Source organism: Equus asinus, chromosome 21, assembly GCF_041296235.1.
Source record: "Equus asinus isolate D_3611 breed Donkey chromosome 21, EquAss-T2T_v2, whole genome shotgun sequence".
Lineage (NCBI taxonomy): Eukaryota > Metazoa > Chordata > Mammalia > Perissodactyla > Equidae > Equus > Equus asinus.
Window position 1 is genome coordinate 60,720,302 of NC_091810.1, and position 15,161 is coordinate 60,735,462.

General features: G+C 39.2%; 1 protein-coding gene across 41 annotated transcripts in view; it reads right to left on the minus strand.

Annotated features, from left to right (window-relative positions):
• Positions 1–891: 891 nt before the first annotated feature.
• ARPP21 (cAMP regulated phosphoprotein 21) overlaps positions 892–15,161 on the minus strand; it is a 153,021-nt gene continuing 138,751 nt past the window's right edge. For all 41 annotated transcript variants that reach the window (XR_011496301.1, XR_011496308.1, XR_011496307.1 and 38 more), the window contains 2 exons: positions 2,839–2,987; positions 892–1,678 (listed from right to left, as the gene is read on the minus strand). Coding sequence is in view for 33 of the 41 variants with exons in the window: in XM_070492476.1 (XP_070348577.1) it covers positions 1,421–1,678; positions 2,839–2,987 (407 nt within the window). In the remaining 8 variants the exon portion in view is untranslated. The remainder of the gene's footprint in view (positions 1,679–2,838; positions 2,988–15,161) is intronic.

Consider the following 15,161-nt stretch of genomic DNA (forward strand, 5'->3'; position numbering starts at 1 on the left):
GAAAATGGAAAAATATAACACAGATAATGTGATAATATGAAAAACAATGGGAATTATCCAGATACACTCTTCATATCCCTCTATTTGGTAATAACAATTTTTAGGCAGAGAATATAAAATACAAAACTATTAGTCATTGTACTGTGGTAGCAAAGGGGAAGCTCTGGGGCTTTATTCCCCCATTAAATATCTCTCAGAAGGACCACAGCTATTATTCAGACTTCTGTTATTGTTTCTCAAAGGCTTTTATAAACCAATCTTACCTGCAGAATCCACAATTGATTAAACATTTGGAGATTGGACAGGAACAAGCTTCTTGTAAATGTTTTGCCAGTGTTCTGAGTCTTTGTGACCAAATTATTGCTATATTTTACTTCCTTCTATGTTACTAGGACAAACATTAGCATCTTTGAGTATTGACTCACTGTCAATACTAGTGGCACTTTACATTGCATGACCCAATATAATTGGTGGAATTAGACCATGCCTCTTCTGATTTTCCTCTAAACAAAGAAATCTTATTTTCCAGGTAGATGGTGGAACTTGAATGAAGGTAGAACCGGGTTTGGTATAGGGCTGCTATTACCAAGACATTCAGGTTTTCCTAATTGGGGAAGGATAGCTACATGCATTCAATAGATCTAAAACTAAAACCAAAGTATACATCTAAAAAATGTGAAGTCAATGAATGGATGAAATGGGTGCCATCTTATTTCCAGGATGCCTGTAGCATTGGTTAACGGTTTGTCTACCACATCTCCCAATGTGATGCCAGTTCACTTAAAAAATGCCTGGAACATCCTTTCCATGCATTGTCCATGAAATAGGCTCAAAGAGGATAACAGTGACACATAAGCAAACACACATTGAAGAGAGAGTGAACCAAACTGGTAGTAAAAACATGACCTTCCTCTGTAAGGTCAAATAATTTTATTTTGATTAAACACTACAATACAGTATATATCCATTAAAAAAAGAAAACTCTATAGAGTATATAAATTATTCCTTCCATTCATCAATTCTTTTCTTTTCCATTGCAGCTTTGGTACAATGTGATTTCAGTATATAATTTTTAAATACTTTTCGCATCACAAACTCAACACAAAGTACAAAACTAAGAATCCAAATTAGGGATATTATAATCTACACAGTGGTATTCAGTGGTAGGAGAAAATCTTACCTTGATGAATTCATGTCACTAGCTAAGCTATAAAGGCATACCTAGCAGACATGACAGAAATATGCACCATTAACCAGCTAATGTGTGTATTAGTCTTTTTTTTTTTTTTTTTACAGAATACCAGCAGCAATCATTTGAGTGTTGAGTGAATACTTAAGTCCTCAGCCAGTTTTCCACCTTGCTCATCTTCCCTTAAAGGCCATGAGTAATATCTGAAGAAATGTACTCCAGCCAGATCACTCAGAATTTGACCTGCCACCCGGCGTTGCTCATACTCGCACAGTTTGTCCTGCAGCTAGCTGACATCACGGGGACAGTGCTGGAGGGGCAGTGTGGGCCAATCAGCCTAAGGTTGTTCTGAGGGGTCGGCGGTGTGACATTACAGTAAACAGGCATTCCAGTGGCTGGGAGTGACCCTTGACTTGCCTGGTTAGGTAGTATGATTGGCTGTTGGTAAGACTGCTGGGGCAGTCCTTGAGAACCCTGGGTCATTGGCACCTGTAGGAAGAGACAAGAGAGAACCCTGCATGACGAGGTTATTCTGGGGCATGCAATGAGCTACTGTGGTGTCATGAAAAACATTCAAGCTTTTGGGTTAGATCTAACATGTCACCAATCCCGGCTCTAACTTTTATCAGCAGTTTCACATTGGGCAAGTCACTTAACCTCTCTGATTCCCTAGACAATTTGCATAATGATACTTCAAACTACCACTAAAAGGATTGCAGGGATTATGGACAGTGCTTGGTACATGTCTGGCAGGCAATAAATACTCCGAACATGTTAGTTCTGAGTTTCCCTCTTTCTGTCTCGTTACCCTCCAGGTACTGCAGCCTGGATCTCCTGCTCTGGATTTCTCTCAGTTTGCAAAGTGAAGCTCCCATTCTGGTTTTATGCAAAAAAGTGGCCTGGACCCATCTATAGCAAAAGGGGCGTTTGTCCCAGCCACCTACCTGGCTCTCAAACTGCAGGTGTAAGGAACCTCTAATATGGAGCTGGAGATAGGAATTGATGCAATGTGAATACAGATTGTCAGGGTAGGAGGGCTGAGGATAAGTTCTTTAGGTCCAGAAGTACCCGGTGCAGCCAAATTTAATGATGAAAGCATTTCACTAACCCTTTGTTTCCGCTTCCAGTGTATTTCAGGATATAAATCACAAAAGAGTGCATAAAATGTTTTAAATATCAGATATGGGTTTAGTCTAAAAATGCAATTTTTAGGCCCATAAATGCTGTTTGAATGAATCTGAAATGCCATTTTAAAATCTCTTATAAAATTGTGGTAAAATAAACAGTTGGGGTGTGTACAAAAATGAATGGGAGTTTGTCAAGAGGGCTTTCTCTCAATAAGCAAAATTTCAATAGAATACCCAAAGGTCTTCGTGAATAGAACTTTAGACTAAGGAATTTTCTTCCACAAATAAAAGTTTCTATGGGGCCACCCCTGGCAGAGCACTCAAAAGTCATAGTAGTTATAGAAGCTTACGGTTCCCATTTTCTACTTGTCTATTACAATCTTGATTCAAAGTCAACCATTAACAATGGCTGTGCCTAGCACCTACCACCCAGCCAACCACCAGACATAGGGACATATCCATAGCCTCTACTTTGGCAAGTGCTACTTTATGACCCATAATTTCCAAGCTGCTGATGTGCACCTGATAAGAAGACATGGTTGGGTAGGAGACCATCACGCTTTGCACCGGAGTTCCTGTTTGGTTGCTCATCACGCTCTGACTCTGAGGCGGCTGCTGCACTCCCAGTAGGCCTTGGAACCCTTGTTGACCAGACAAGACTGGCTGGTAACCTGCAAAGAAAAACCACTTTTTGAACTGGTTGTGCCAGGAAGAACACAAGTGATATTTCATGGGGTCAGAGCACTTGCTCACAAGGCAAGATTCAGACATTTCAATTTCCATATCACGAATGTTATCCAGATAACACTCTCAAGAACGTTATTTCCTAAGAATGCATTTTTTGCTTCTAAGGGTGGACAAGAGTATGACTGCAAAAAATTCACTGATATTTCCATCCTTATGCAGAACAGCCCAATGAGCATCTTGTGACAATGGTAAATTCTTCACAACACAAAAACAGAGACCTCTATCGACACAAGTTGATAGCTATAAATTATACCTTTCATGTTTGTCTTTAGCTTTGGTTTGATGACGTTTGGAGAATTCACAGATTATCAAGCTTATTTCTTATTCTCTTACCTTTCTGCACAACCTCATTTCACCTAGAGATCACCAAATGACCTATTACCTTCAGATGCATTCTATTTTCCATGTCCTAGTGAACAAAATGATTCACTACCCTAATTCAACATCCATTGCCTTAGACAAAAGGCAACAGAAAGTGAAAAATATAGCATGTCTTGTTTCACCACTAACTCCCAAGAGAAAACACTCCAATAGGTGACCATGTACATGTAATAGATAATACAGAATACAGCATTTAAAACATTTATCTGCTTGTGTTCTTCTGGAGGCGTCAGTTAGTTGGATTTTTTTTTCTTCCTTTTTTAAGTAGACCATAATTTATTTGTTCTAATTATTTTAATTCTTACCACAACAAATGGTTTAAAATGCATTCTTAAAGGAAGGCTGTGAACTGTTCTTATAAATGTTGGGAAGAAATTTATGACAGGTGAAAATGACATGGTGGTAGAAAAATGAAACAGATTCACTTCATGCTATAAAATAGGGTCTTTTCAGAGCTCCTGGTACTAACCATATGGAGTATCTGAGAATAAGTGGAACTGCTGTCTTGATACAATTCTCTGAGATAGAATCTTTAAAATCATAGATTTTCTTAAAGACTGTAAGTTTTAGAATAGGATTTTAAAAATTGAAACAAAGGGTAAAAAACTTCCTAATCAATATGCATTGCTAACAAATACTCTCTAGTTGAGTGCATGTGAGAGTTTTAACTTTATATTGAAGAAAGGTAAAATTATAGTCTTTATAGAGGACAATATTTAGCTCTCTTTTGCCATACAAAAAACATCTTCACTCATCTTAGAAATATTGGGGAAATGGCTTGCAAACAGTCCCTGAGTTAGGAGATCAGTTCAATTCATAAAACAAGATGGAAACAAGGTGTAGTCAGTCTAGAACTCATGAGAGAGCAAACTAGGGGAAAAGCCAAGTTGGGAGGCCTGACCTGTGCCTGAGATTGGTGTGTGAAGCAAGGGTGTAATTTACAAAGTCACCCTTTGACCTTCTTTATGTGTCACATTGTTTTACATTGACATTACTCACCCGACTTCATTTTCATAGTGGTTTTAACTTGAGTTATTTTAAGTTCTTGTAGAGACACTACATGTTAAGAATATAAGAGTATTGACCACCTTCCTTCTAGCTACACTGTGTCCACTGTACACAGTCAAAGCCTTCCTTTAATATGCTCTGCAGATCTGTGTAAGACTAACGTCAGCTCAGAGGGCTGCATAGCTAAAGTGTTTATAGTTTATACAACAGGGAAAAACTATCAGACTTGGGAATAAGAAATGTGACGAAGGCCATGTCACAGTCCTCACCACCTCCCAAATGCCTCATATGCAGAGGCACGGGGGAGAAATTGCTTTTAACATTAATGGCAAAAAAATTGTCTTCTATTATTTCCCATTGTCTAGATTTCCTCCCTTAATTCATATATCCATTTGCCCTGAAAAATTCTGTTGCTATTTTACTATTTCATGAGGACATTATTTCTAGCCACATCATATGCCTTGTAGCAAGAATTATTATATATGCAAGAAAATAACTTGGTATGATTGTAGAAAACCTATGACCAAGTCTTCCTTACCATTTAGTTCTATAGCAAAGAGTAGGCAATGGGAGCACACTCTCAAATTCACGCAATGGCAAATATCATAGATCCTTGTTTCTGGCTGAAGATTCAAAGCACAGGGTGAAAATGAGAGAAATGTCTTTTAAAATTCTGACTTATATTTGGTCCTATGTTGAAAGCCCAGCTGGCCTCAATGGCCCTTTTGCAGAATACACACAGCTACTAAGTAAACAAAAACAGGAGAGGAAAGGAAGGAGGGGAGGAGCGGAGGAGAGGTGCAGTGGCCTTGTGTATGAAGATTATTTATGTATTTGCTTATTGAATCCTTCCATCCTTTCACAGAGTCATCTTCAAAATGACTCTTTTACAGAGTCTGTTCAAAAATAAATTGAGGTGGCCTCTGAGAGATTCATTTATTACACCAGTTCTAACCCAAAATTGAAGAGAAGCGAATATAAGTCTTATGAAAACAGAGATATTAAGACATACAAAAAACAAAAGGTCTTGGAAGGAAGAGGAAGCACACATCAAATAATATTCAAGGAGAGAAAGAGTGAGGAGGTTGGGTCTTCTCATCCCAATAAAGATGCAGAGCCTGGAAGAGCGCAATTCATCTTTGCTGAGAGCACAGAGGCAGTCACACTGCAGCGTCTCCCTCCCCAGGCCTCCTCTGACGATGATTTGTGAACTCTAATATTCAGTTATGCACAGCAATGGTCTTCCAGCTCTGCACTGGGGTTCCCACAGTAAACACACTTAAGGCAAATCAAGATTTATGTGGGGAGCGAGTAACGGTCTACAATTTCAAAATGAAAACTTAAGTGTAAGGAAAGCCCAATTTATATTCATGAATCTCATTCATTTCTCAATTCACTGTCCAGGCAAGAAATTTACACCTGGAATGGTTTAATTGGAGGTACCCATTTCTTCAAATTATGTCACTGAAGGTAGATATCAAAATGGTCTTTCAGACTGGAGGCTGTTTGGAATGTGAATCTGAGCTCTGGTCCAGGAATAGATGAATAGAAATGTGATAGCAGTGACCTAAGAATGAACTAGCTGTGTCTGCCCGAAACACGACACACCCAAAGGCAGAGATGGCAGCACTAGTAGCAACCTGCTTATCTCGTCTATTCAAATGAGAAATGTGTTCCAGTTTGTCAATTCTTAGCTGTGAAATGATCGTTTTTTCGTATTTATTGAGGATTAGCAAGATACAATGCATCTTACAAAACAGAAACAGCAACAGTATCTGCCCTGTAGGCTTGCTATGGAGATCATAAAAACATTAGCTATTTTTATTATTTCTTTTTCAGTCAAGATTAATTCGATTTTCAAGTCACATGCATCATTTATTTTCTGAAGATAAAAAAGTTAGGAATGGACAAATGCCTCCTAGCAAATAAAAGAAGGCACTCTGCTAAGACTGAAGATTTATAAGATTTAAAATGTCTGGATCTTATAAATCTGAAAATTTAATAGTGTCTCTACTAAAATACAACAGTTATTGAATACGATTTGTAGTTTGAGCATAACCCATTAATATTCTGTCAAGGAAACATTTTTCCTGATGTAGCACAATTACGAAAAATCAGAATGTGTAAATTGATTAGAGATTATCAATTGGTGTGATTTTGACTAACATTATTTAAATCTTATTTGAATACTTTGTTACAGATCCAACGTTTTGGAAATGAATGAAATGATAAAGGAGAAACCTGTATTTTCAGGTTTTTGTTGCCCTAGCTGTTGTTGTTGGGTTTGGAGGTTTAAGGTGGGGAAGCGAGTAGTTAAGAAGGCAAATATCTACAGAACAAATTAATTGACAAGCTAACCAGTTCTCACTACCTCCCCCAACCCGCCCAAATAGTAGAATTTTTGTGCTGTATTTATTAAGTAAAATCTTCTTAATATGGTAGAATGTCTTTTCCAATGATTAAAGTTAATAACCTGCTTAATATAAAAATCACTTATCTTGGATGAACCAGGATAAAATATTTCTCCGAGTTCCTAAAGAACTGGTGAGCTGTTTGATTATGAATTCAAACTCTGCTCTGTACAAAGTTTTAAGACGGAATCATAGCAGTTCAGCTGTGGCATGGCTGGTGAAGAAGATGAAGAAGAAAAATGCTGATCCAGGACTCGCCTCTCCCTTTGCTGAACTTTACAGTTTGTGCATTGTGCCACTTTCCAAGATCTGCCTGGTTCTGCGTCTTGACTTCCTATCGATTCCTCTACATTTTCATCTTCTTTGAAGAGGATATAAATAGCTAACTAGCTGTATTTGTTGGTCACTTAACTTTAATCCAAATAGTGAATTATGTGCTTTTATCTTTATTGTCGTAACAATCCTGGGAAGCAGTCACTGTTATTAAACTTTTTCTACAAAAGAGACAACTATGACTTAGAGAGACGTAGGAACTTGTCAAGGTCACACACCTGGTAGGAGGGAAGGCTGCAATTTAAGCTGTGGTTTTCTGACTTTGGCACCCTTGCTCCTGCTCACTACATTGTAGTACTATTTCTTATACGTTCTTCCGACTCTCATATCCTAACCCAATTCCTTTAGCGTGGCAAGTACTCAATGTCCACTTATTTCAGTAATTCTTTTCTCAATAGTTAAAGCCATTAAGTAAAGAGGACAAGAGTTTTGATGCAGTTTGTTGAACAAGATATTGTTAGCGTCAAAGAAAGAAAGAAAATCAAGAGTAAAGCATAATTGCCCTGTCAAAATCGACTCATACCACTCAAAAACAGTTTTAAAGTTTTATTACTCAGATAATGGAACACCAGACAGACAGTCAGGTGGGAGTGGAGTGGAAGTTAGTCAAATGGACATTTTCATTTATGTCATTAGTTTCTAATCAGCTGATGCTACACTTTTCAAGTACTAGGACCATTTCAAATAATGGCTCGCCTCACAATCTTTGAAGACTCTGTATATTTACTTTGGATTGTTTTCTCAAAGTGATCTTAAAATATAAGGTAAAAATAACTTTTCTACATTAAATGTAACACCAATTCAGTTATGTGACTCTTCTAGGCACCTGGTTACCCCTAGGAAAGTCACTTGGCCTTTGGAGGCAAAAATAGTATTCATAGTATTTGAAGGACAAAAATAGGTAGGTGAAAGAAGACACACGGGGGCTTTACAAAATGACCTGGGATATCAGACGAAGGCCTGGAGATCAAAATCTCCAGGCCACTTGCAGAGGGCTGTACTTCCGGGGTTTATAGACACATCATTATGCCTTTTAATTCTGTGAACACTGTGGATTTGTTCCCAAGCTTTACTTTGTTACTAGGGCACTGTCTCTAACACAGAGAGACCTTTCTAGCTTCATTTACCGACAGCACCTTGGTGCTCAAGGTAGCCGTGGGTGTGGAAAACAGATATGCAGCATGATATCATAATATCTCTATGGTTTCCTGAAAGAAGAACTAACACCTTACGCTTCAAAGAGGTGAATTTGGGGCAATGGATGACCTCTACCTGCTACCCTACCCTCATGTAAAGTGGAAGACAGCGCCAACAGTTCCACTTACACTGAGGCCTTCCAGAACCAGGAGTTCTTGGGCGCTCAGGAAGGCATCTGGTTTTACTGGCCTTTACAAACATCCTACTCTAAGATAACTCCCAGGTGATAAATCCCAAGTGGACAATGTAGGCCAAGTGGAGTCAACTTTGAAAGCAAGATGTGAATCTTTTGAAGCATTTTACCTCTAAACCCGTCTCCTAATTTATGCGAGCTAAAACCCTAGCGGGACTTTTAAAACAAAAAAGCAGAATTGGAAGACACTTCTTTTTTATCTTCAAACATGTCAAAAATTAAGATATAGGATAAAAATATCTAGCCTGAAAATCATAATCAGGTACTGTCCTGTTCTTATATATAAAGTGAAATAGTATAAAATGGTCCAAAAAATTCAAAAAGGGGAGTACAAGAAATTGCTTTATTTTGTTTGCTGTTGAAGCCCATCATGACTTTTGTCATCTTTGTGTAAATGCCTGCTTTCACCTTCCTTATTGGTAGTCTCAGCATCCATTCCCTCTCTTTTCCTTACCATTTATTATTCAGTGGTTCTAATTCCTTAGGAATATGATGCAGAATGACCTGCGGGGAGTCTGTCTGGGAATGGAGGTATTACAGTACACGTCCCCATGAAGACCAGTCCATCCTAATGAATTTGAGGAAAGCTATGTCAGGCCCTAAGTGGAACTATGCTTCCTGAAGCAGCAGTTTTTCTTCCTTCTTGCTCTTTTGCTCATTAGCTTTCATACTGCACAGAGTGTAATTCTTAAAAGCCTCTTTACTGTCCCCTGAGAACATCCACGCATGGGTCATTTTCTAATGGCAGTACACATCAGATGAACCATCCTATTACTGCAAGCTCGGGGGCCTCTTCACTGCAATTATAACATCCTGATCCATGTTATCACATCTACAAAGCTAGTTTTCTTTCTCTCCTTCTTTTTTTTTTTTAAATCAGGGCAAACATAAGAGACATTGTTAAATGACTAGAGGAATGGATCATGCACAGAATTTCAATGAATGCCTCTGAGGGGAGCCGGCATTGAATTCCATTTTAAATGGAAGAGGCTGTCATATTATTGAAGTAATTCTCTGAACTTTCCTGGCCCAGAGTGCTGTGCTGACAGCCAGAGAGCTTCAACAACCCAGAGGGAGAAAAGCTGCATGAAAGACTCACAAACGTTTTACTTTCTTAATGAGGCTGCGTGGCTTAGAAGAAAATGTGGCAATCTTGCATTCCTGCACCTCTACCAGTGTTAATTATGGATGTACTTAAAGCCAGGCTGGGTGGCAGCAAACTGCTGCTGAGGAAACATCAGGAGCTCTTTCCCCAGACTAAGCTTGGGGCAAAGTCAAGGTGGAGATGGCTCTAATAACTGTCCCTACAATAATATTCCCTCTGGTGGATATTTTCATTGATGAACTGCTGTTGATCAGCTAGTTAGAACAGGATAATCATGAGGTCAAAAGTTATGGGATCAACACCATTGTGATCAAATTACTGTCATTGTCACATAGCTACAGGGTGTAACCCAGCCCTGGCCAACTATTTTGAAAATAAGTGCCATGGTCACAGATTCAGTCTGTAGAAATCTACCTATCACAACAGGAAAAACTACTTCATAGGTAACTAATGGTGAATCAAAAGTGCTCTCTTTATAAAAGAAAGCACTATAGGGGCCAGCCCAGTGGCCTAGTGGTTAAGTTTGGCGCATTCCACTTCAGCGGCCTGGAGTTCACATGTTGGGGTCCTGGGCGTGGACCTAGCACTGCTTATCAAGCCATGCTGTGGTGGCATCCCACATAAAATAGAGGAAGCTTGGCACAGATGTTAGCTCAGGCACAATCCTCCTCAAGCAAAAAGAGGAAGATTAGCAACAGATGTTAGCTCAGGGCCAATCTTTCTCACAAAACAAAAACAAACCAAAAAAGAAGAGCACTATGAATTATTTTTCCCAAGTAAAGATAACTATCTTCTTTTCTTCAATTCCAGACTGGCCGAGTTCTTATCCAAACATTATTCTAGTGGTAGATTTAACAATAATATTTTTCTGTTGCTACAGTATACTGGGAGGCAACAGCACTAGTCTAGGGCAGAGACAATCAAGACATGAACTCATGCAGGGGTGGTGGGAATGGAGAGAAACCTACATTGGAGAGAGCTGTAGGATGTGACCTGTCAGAAACTGGCTTCTAGGAGTTTTACCGGTATCACAACTTTGGCAGACATGAGCATGGATTAATTGACTATACCATAATTGTGAATGTCAGTCATCCACTGGAAAACTGACTCTGAAAAAGAAAAGCCCTGATTTATAGTTTTTGTTGATTTCCCTGGTGTAAATATCCCCACCATGGCCAATTTCAAGCTTCAAACAGCTTAACAACTAGCTGGCAAAATTCCTGATTTTTTAACAGTTACCCTTGTGAGTCAGAACGAGATAGCTCACCACAGTGGCACACCATTGACCTAAATTAAATGTCAAGCAATCAAATTTTCAGTTCATTTAAGTTTTATTCCTTTTATCCTTCCTTTTCAAACCTTATTGACTATTTGTACTTTGACATTTGGTGTAAGAATGACTCTAAGAACCATTCGCAGAGATTATGCAAGTGGTAGAGACAGGCCACAAACAGAAACTTGTAGAATACTGGGATGGCACTAGGATAGGAGCATGCCTCAGACTCTAGGATCACTGAGGAGACTTACTTCTGGTGTGAGTGAAAAAATGAGAAGCATGTAGCAGAGGGCTTCCAGGAGATCATTTCAAACCTAGTATTCAGAGATGAGCAGGTGTTTGCTAATGGGGTGGGGGAAGAGGGAATAATCAAGACAAAGGAGGTATAAACACAAGAACCAGCATGTGAAAAGTCCAGAGATACAAAAAATATGTTCAAGGATTCTAAGTATTTAGAGGTAGCAGCAGGTTAGAAATGGGGAGAGGCAGTGCAGGAGGATAGAAATGGAGCTGCGCACAAATCCTAGGGCCTTAAAAGCCATTTATGAAATTGGAACTTAATATTGAAAGATTTAGAGTGCCATGTAAGATTTATAAGCAGAACAATAAAATGCTGGATAGCCATTTCATAAAGATTCTTCAGGAGTCTCTTGGAGGTTGCATAACTAGAGGTAGAGAATCTACTGGAGGCCACGGCAATAATCTAGGGCAGAGACAATGAAGACATGAACTAAGGCAGAGATAGTAAGGATGGAGAAAAGGGACACATCAGAGAGATACTTAGGATGAGAACTGTCAGAGACTGGCATCTATGAGCTGCATGGAGGGGATGACCGAAAAGAAAAACCCAGGAATAAATCCCAAGTTCCGGTTTGGGTAAGGGAGTAGACTGTAGAGCTTTAGCTGTAATACAAAAAGGACAAGGACACTACTGTGTTGCTTAACAATGGGGATACATTCTGAGAAATATGTCCTTAGATGTTTTTATCTTTGTGCAATCATAGAGTGTACTTATACAAACCCAGATGGTATAGCTTACAACACACCTAGGCTATACGGTACTAATCTTATGAGACCACTGTCGTATATGTGGTCCATCGTTGACTGAAACGTCATTATGTAGCACATGAGTGTAAATGGAGATGATTAGTAAACAAATGAGCAAAAGAGTTCTGGAGCTCAGGCAGCCTGTTTAAGCAAACAGCCTATCTTAGAGGTACAGATCTGGAAGTCATTCAGGACATAGTTGCTCTTGGGGACAATATATTTATGAGTGGGTACAGATGAGAAGACAATCAAGATGGAGCCCTAAGGCACAATATTATTCAAATCTTGGCCTGAGAAATGAAACTTAAATAGGAGAATGAAGAGTGGTAGGAAAATTAAGAGAAGAACCAGAAAAGAATGGTGTCAAGGGAGAGATGGGAGAGGAGTGTTTCAAGAAAGAAACGTGACAATGACTAGAGCTGTACAACTACTCAGAAAGGGAAGAAATAGAACCTAAATTCAAAAATATGCTGATGATCGTGACAAAAGCAAGACAGTGATGAGTAAAGCAGCCAGATAGGAAGGAAAAGGAAAGACATTCCATGGAGAAGGCTGACAGTGAGACCATGTCCTGGACAGAGAACTGAGCAGAGAGCTAGAGAGGAACATAGGGTCAACAGGATTTTGTATTTTTGTTGTTGTTTTGACATAAGCCAAACATGAGGGTTTTTACATTTTGGAAAAGGAAATGAAGATGAAAAGATTAAAAATCTGAGAGAGGGTAAGAAAACCTATGAACCTGTCATGATTCATAGCACATCAAACATCAAGGGATGCATACAACCAAGAAGGTTGGGACTGAGTGACAGAGAGTCTGCATTTTCTCTCTGGACCATTTGATAGCTTTCAACGTCACCTCTTCATTATTATATACCTCATTTGATCCAGCAGTACAGTGTCCTGGGTCTTTCCTCTCTGCCAACTTCGTTGATGACACAGGATAGCTCAGAGAGCTTATGAGAAGACACAACAAAAAGCTATAACATAAGTTTGGGAAGGCAACAGAAGCTACCCAATATAACTTCTGACAAAAATCTGAAGGAAAGAGGCTCTTGTTTATTTTATAAATATGATTAGTGTTTTTCAATCCACATGAAATGGCAATAACAGAAAGAAGCCTTGATTAGAGACGAGTGAGAAGCCCATGGTCCCACAAACTCTCCATTCAAAATTAATTGAAAGGATTCAATGATACAATGACATGTTCTATATTATCTACTGAAGTAAACAATTAAATAAAATTTCCATGAAGAAACTGAAATAAACATCAGTAAGATGTTTTCTATCATATCATGGACACATATCCTTTGAACATATATATGCCAAATGCAAAGTGCTAATGTTTTCAGGGTTTATTTTCTTCTGATTTTTCCTTAAGGTACAAGTAGATATAAGCAATCAGTTTTGAATTTCAAGATGCCAGAAAAAAGTTAAAAAATCAACTTGTTTACATTTCATTGCAACCCAAGAGTGAGTGACTGATTCTAGATTATATAATGTATAGCTCAAAGAAACCAAAACCAAAACCAAAAGAAAAAGCCCATAACTGAGCTTGGCATAAATGTGTGTATTCTACCCACAATCAACAGATTTCAAGGAGAATTTGGGGATGAATGTTTGTAAAGTTCTTATAGTTAGAGTTTGGGGAACATGATTTCTGATTCTCTGTTATTCCGTCTCTTCCTCAATATCCCGACAGATGACGCCAAAGTAAAGGCTCTGGGCAACAGATGACGTTACAACTCCAACCAGCAGTAAAGAGATACTTTCTGTTCAACTACATAATCAACTGATTGATTATCCTTGGTAACAGCAGTAAGAAATAATCTCCCCATGTGGGAAACCCGTATTTAAAAGCATTGTTTTCATCTGGATTGAGACTCCAATCAAAAGTCTTTGGGCTTGTCCATACAAATACAAATGTGCTTATCTTTTCAGCTGGCTGGAATTGGAGGCTATGGTCAACACTTAAATCCGATTTCACAATAATCAAAGTGAAAATGAAATTGAAGGACAAATTGTCTGTCCTGAAGACTCTTTCAATCATCTCTCTATGGCAGGCTGTCTCCACCATGACAGAGCAGTTTCATTTTTTTAAAGGCTTGCTCCAGGGTAGGAAAAGAAATGATTCAGATCATTCACTTGTTAATTTTTCCCTTCAACCCAAGGCATTCAAGGGTAATACTCACATTTCGCCAAGGTTAACTCTTTATAAGCACCCAAATGGAGCATGAGCATTTTAAGATAGTCCCACGTTTGTTGCCTGAGGATTCCTTCAAGGCCTCCGAGGAGCTCTCTAAACCTTTAGGCAGAAGGAGTCCTCAGGGCCAACTGTCTTCAGGGTAATGAGAGATGCAAACACACTGGGTCTAAGAGAACCCAGCAGAGGCCTCAAGTTCTAGCCTTGGCAGGACACCAGTCTACTCTTAGAGGTACCACTAAGAGAGTGCTTTACTGGGCCATCCTTACCCAGGGAGGTTTGCATGCTGGCATCGCAGAGGTGTGGATTCTCACTATTTGCCACTCAATCCTGCCTCATCACCTTGTCTCCACCTCTGATTGCCTGCTTCCCCACACAGCTGGAACTCTTTTCCCTGGGTCAATGGTTCTCAGCCTTAGCCTGTCTCTGAATAACTTGGAGGGCTCGTTAAAACACAAATTGCTTGGCTCTCAATAAATACTTTTGTCTTGAATTCCTATTGTTTAACCCACTCGTTATTTTTCCCCTCATAGAGTGGGTAATGGGATCTGGTGAATCATACTCAGCGGGAGGCCATCTCTCTTCTTTGACTTCACTTTCCTTATCTGTAAAATGGGGACAATCCTTTTCTCAATTGGCGTTGGGCTGGGCTAAGAACCCTCTTGTAAGACACATCCCAGTGATTGAGCAGCTGGCAATGGCCAAATGTGGACGGCTCTTTGTTTTTTGCACCTTCCTCCTTACTTGGACTTGGGTTATATTTTATCACTTATATAGATCCTGCTTCCCAGGTAGATTACAATCCTCTGGAAAAGGAAGCCTCTCTTAGACATCTCTGCCTAGCCCCGTCTTCTACGTTCAGCGCCTTAAGAACATTGATGATGTTGATAAAGAAACTGCCCTTTTTGCACTCATCCTACAAGAATCCTACAATGCTACATTATAGA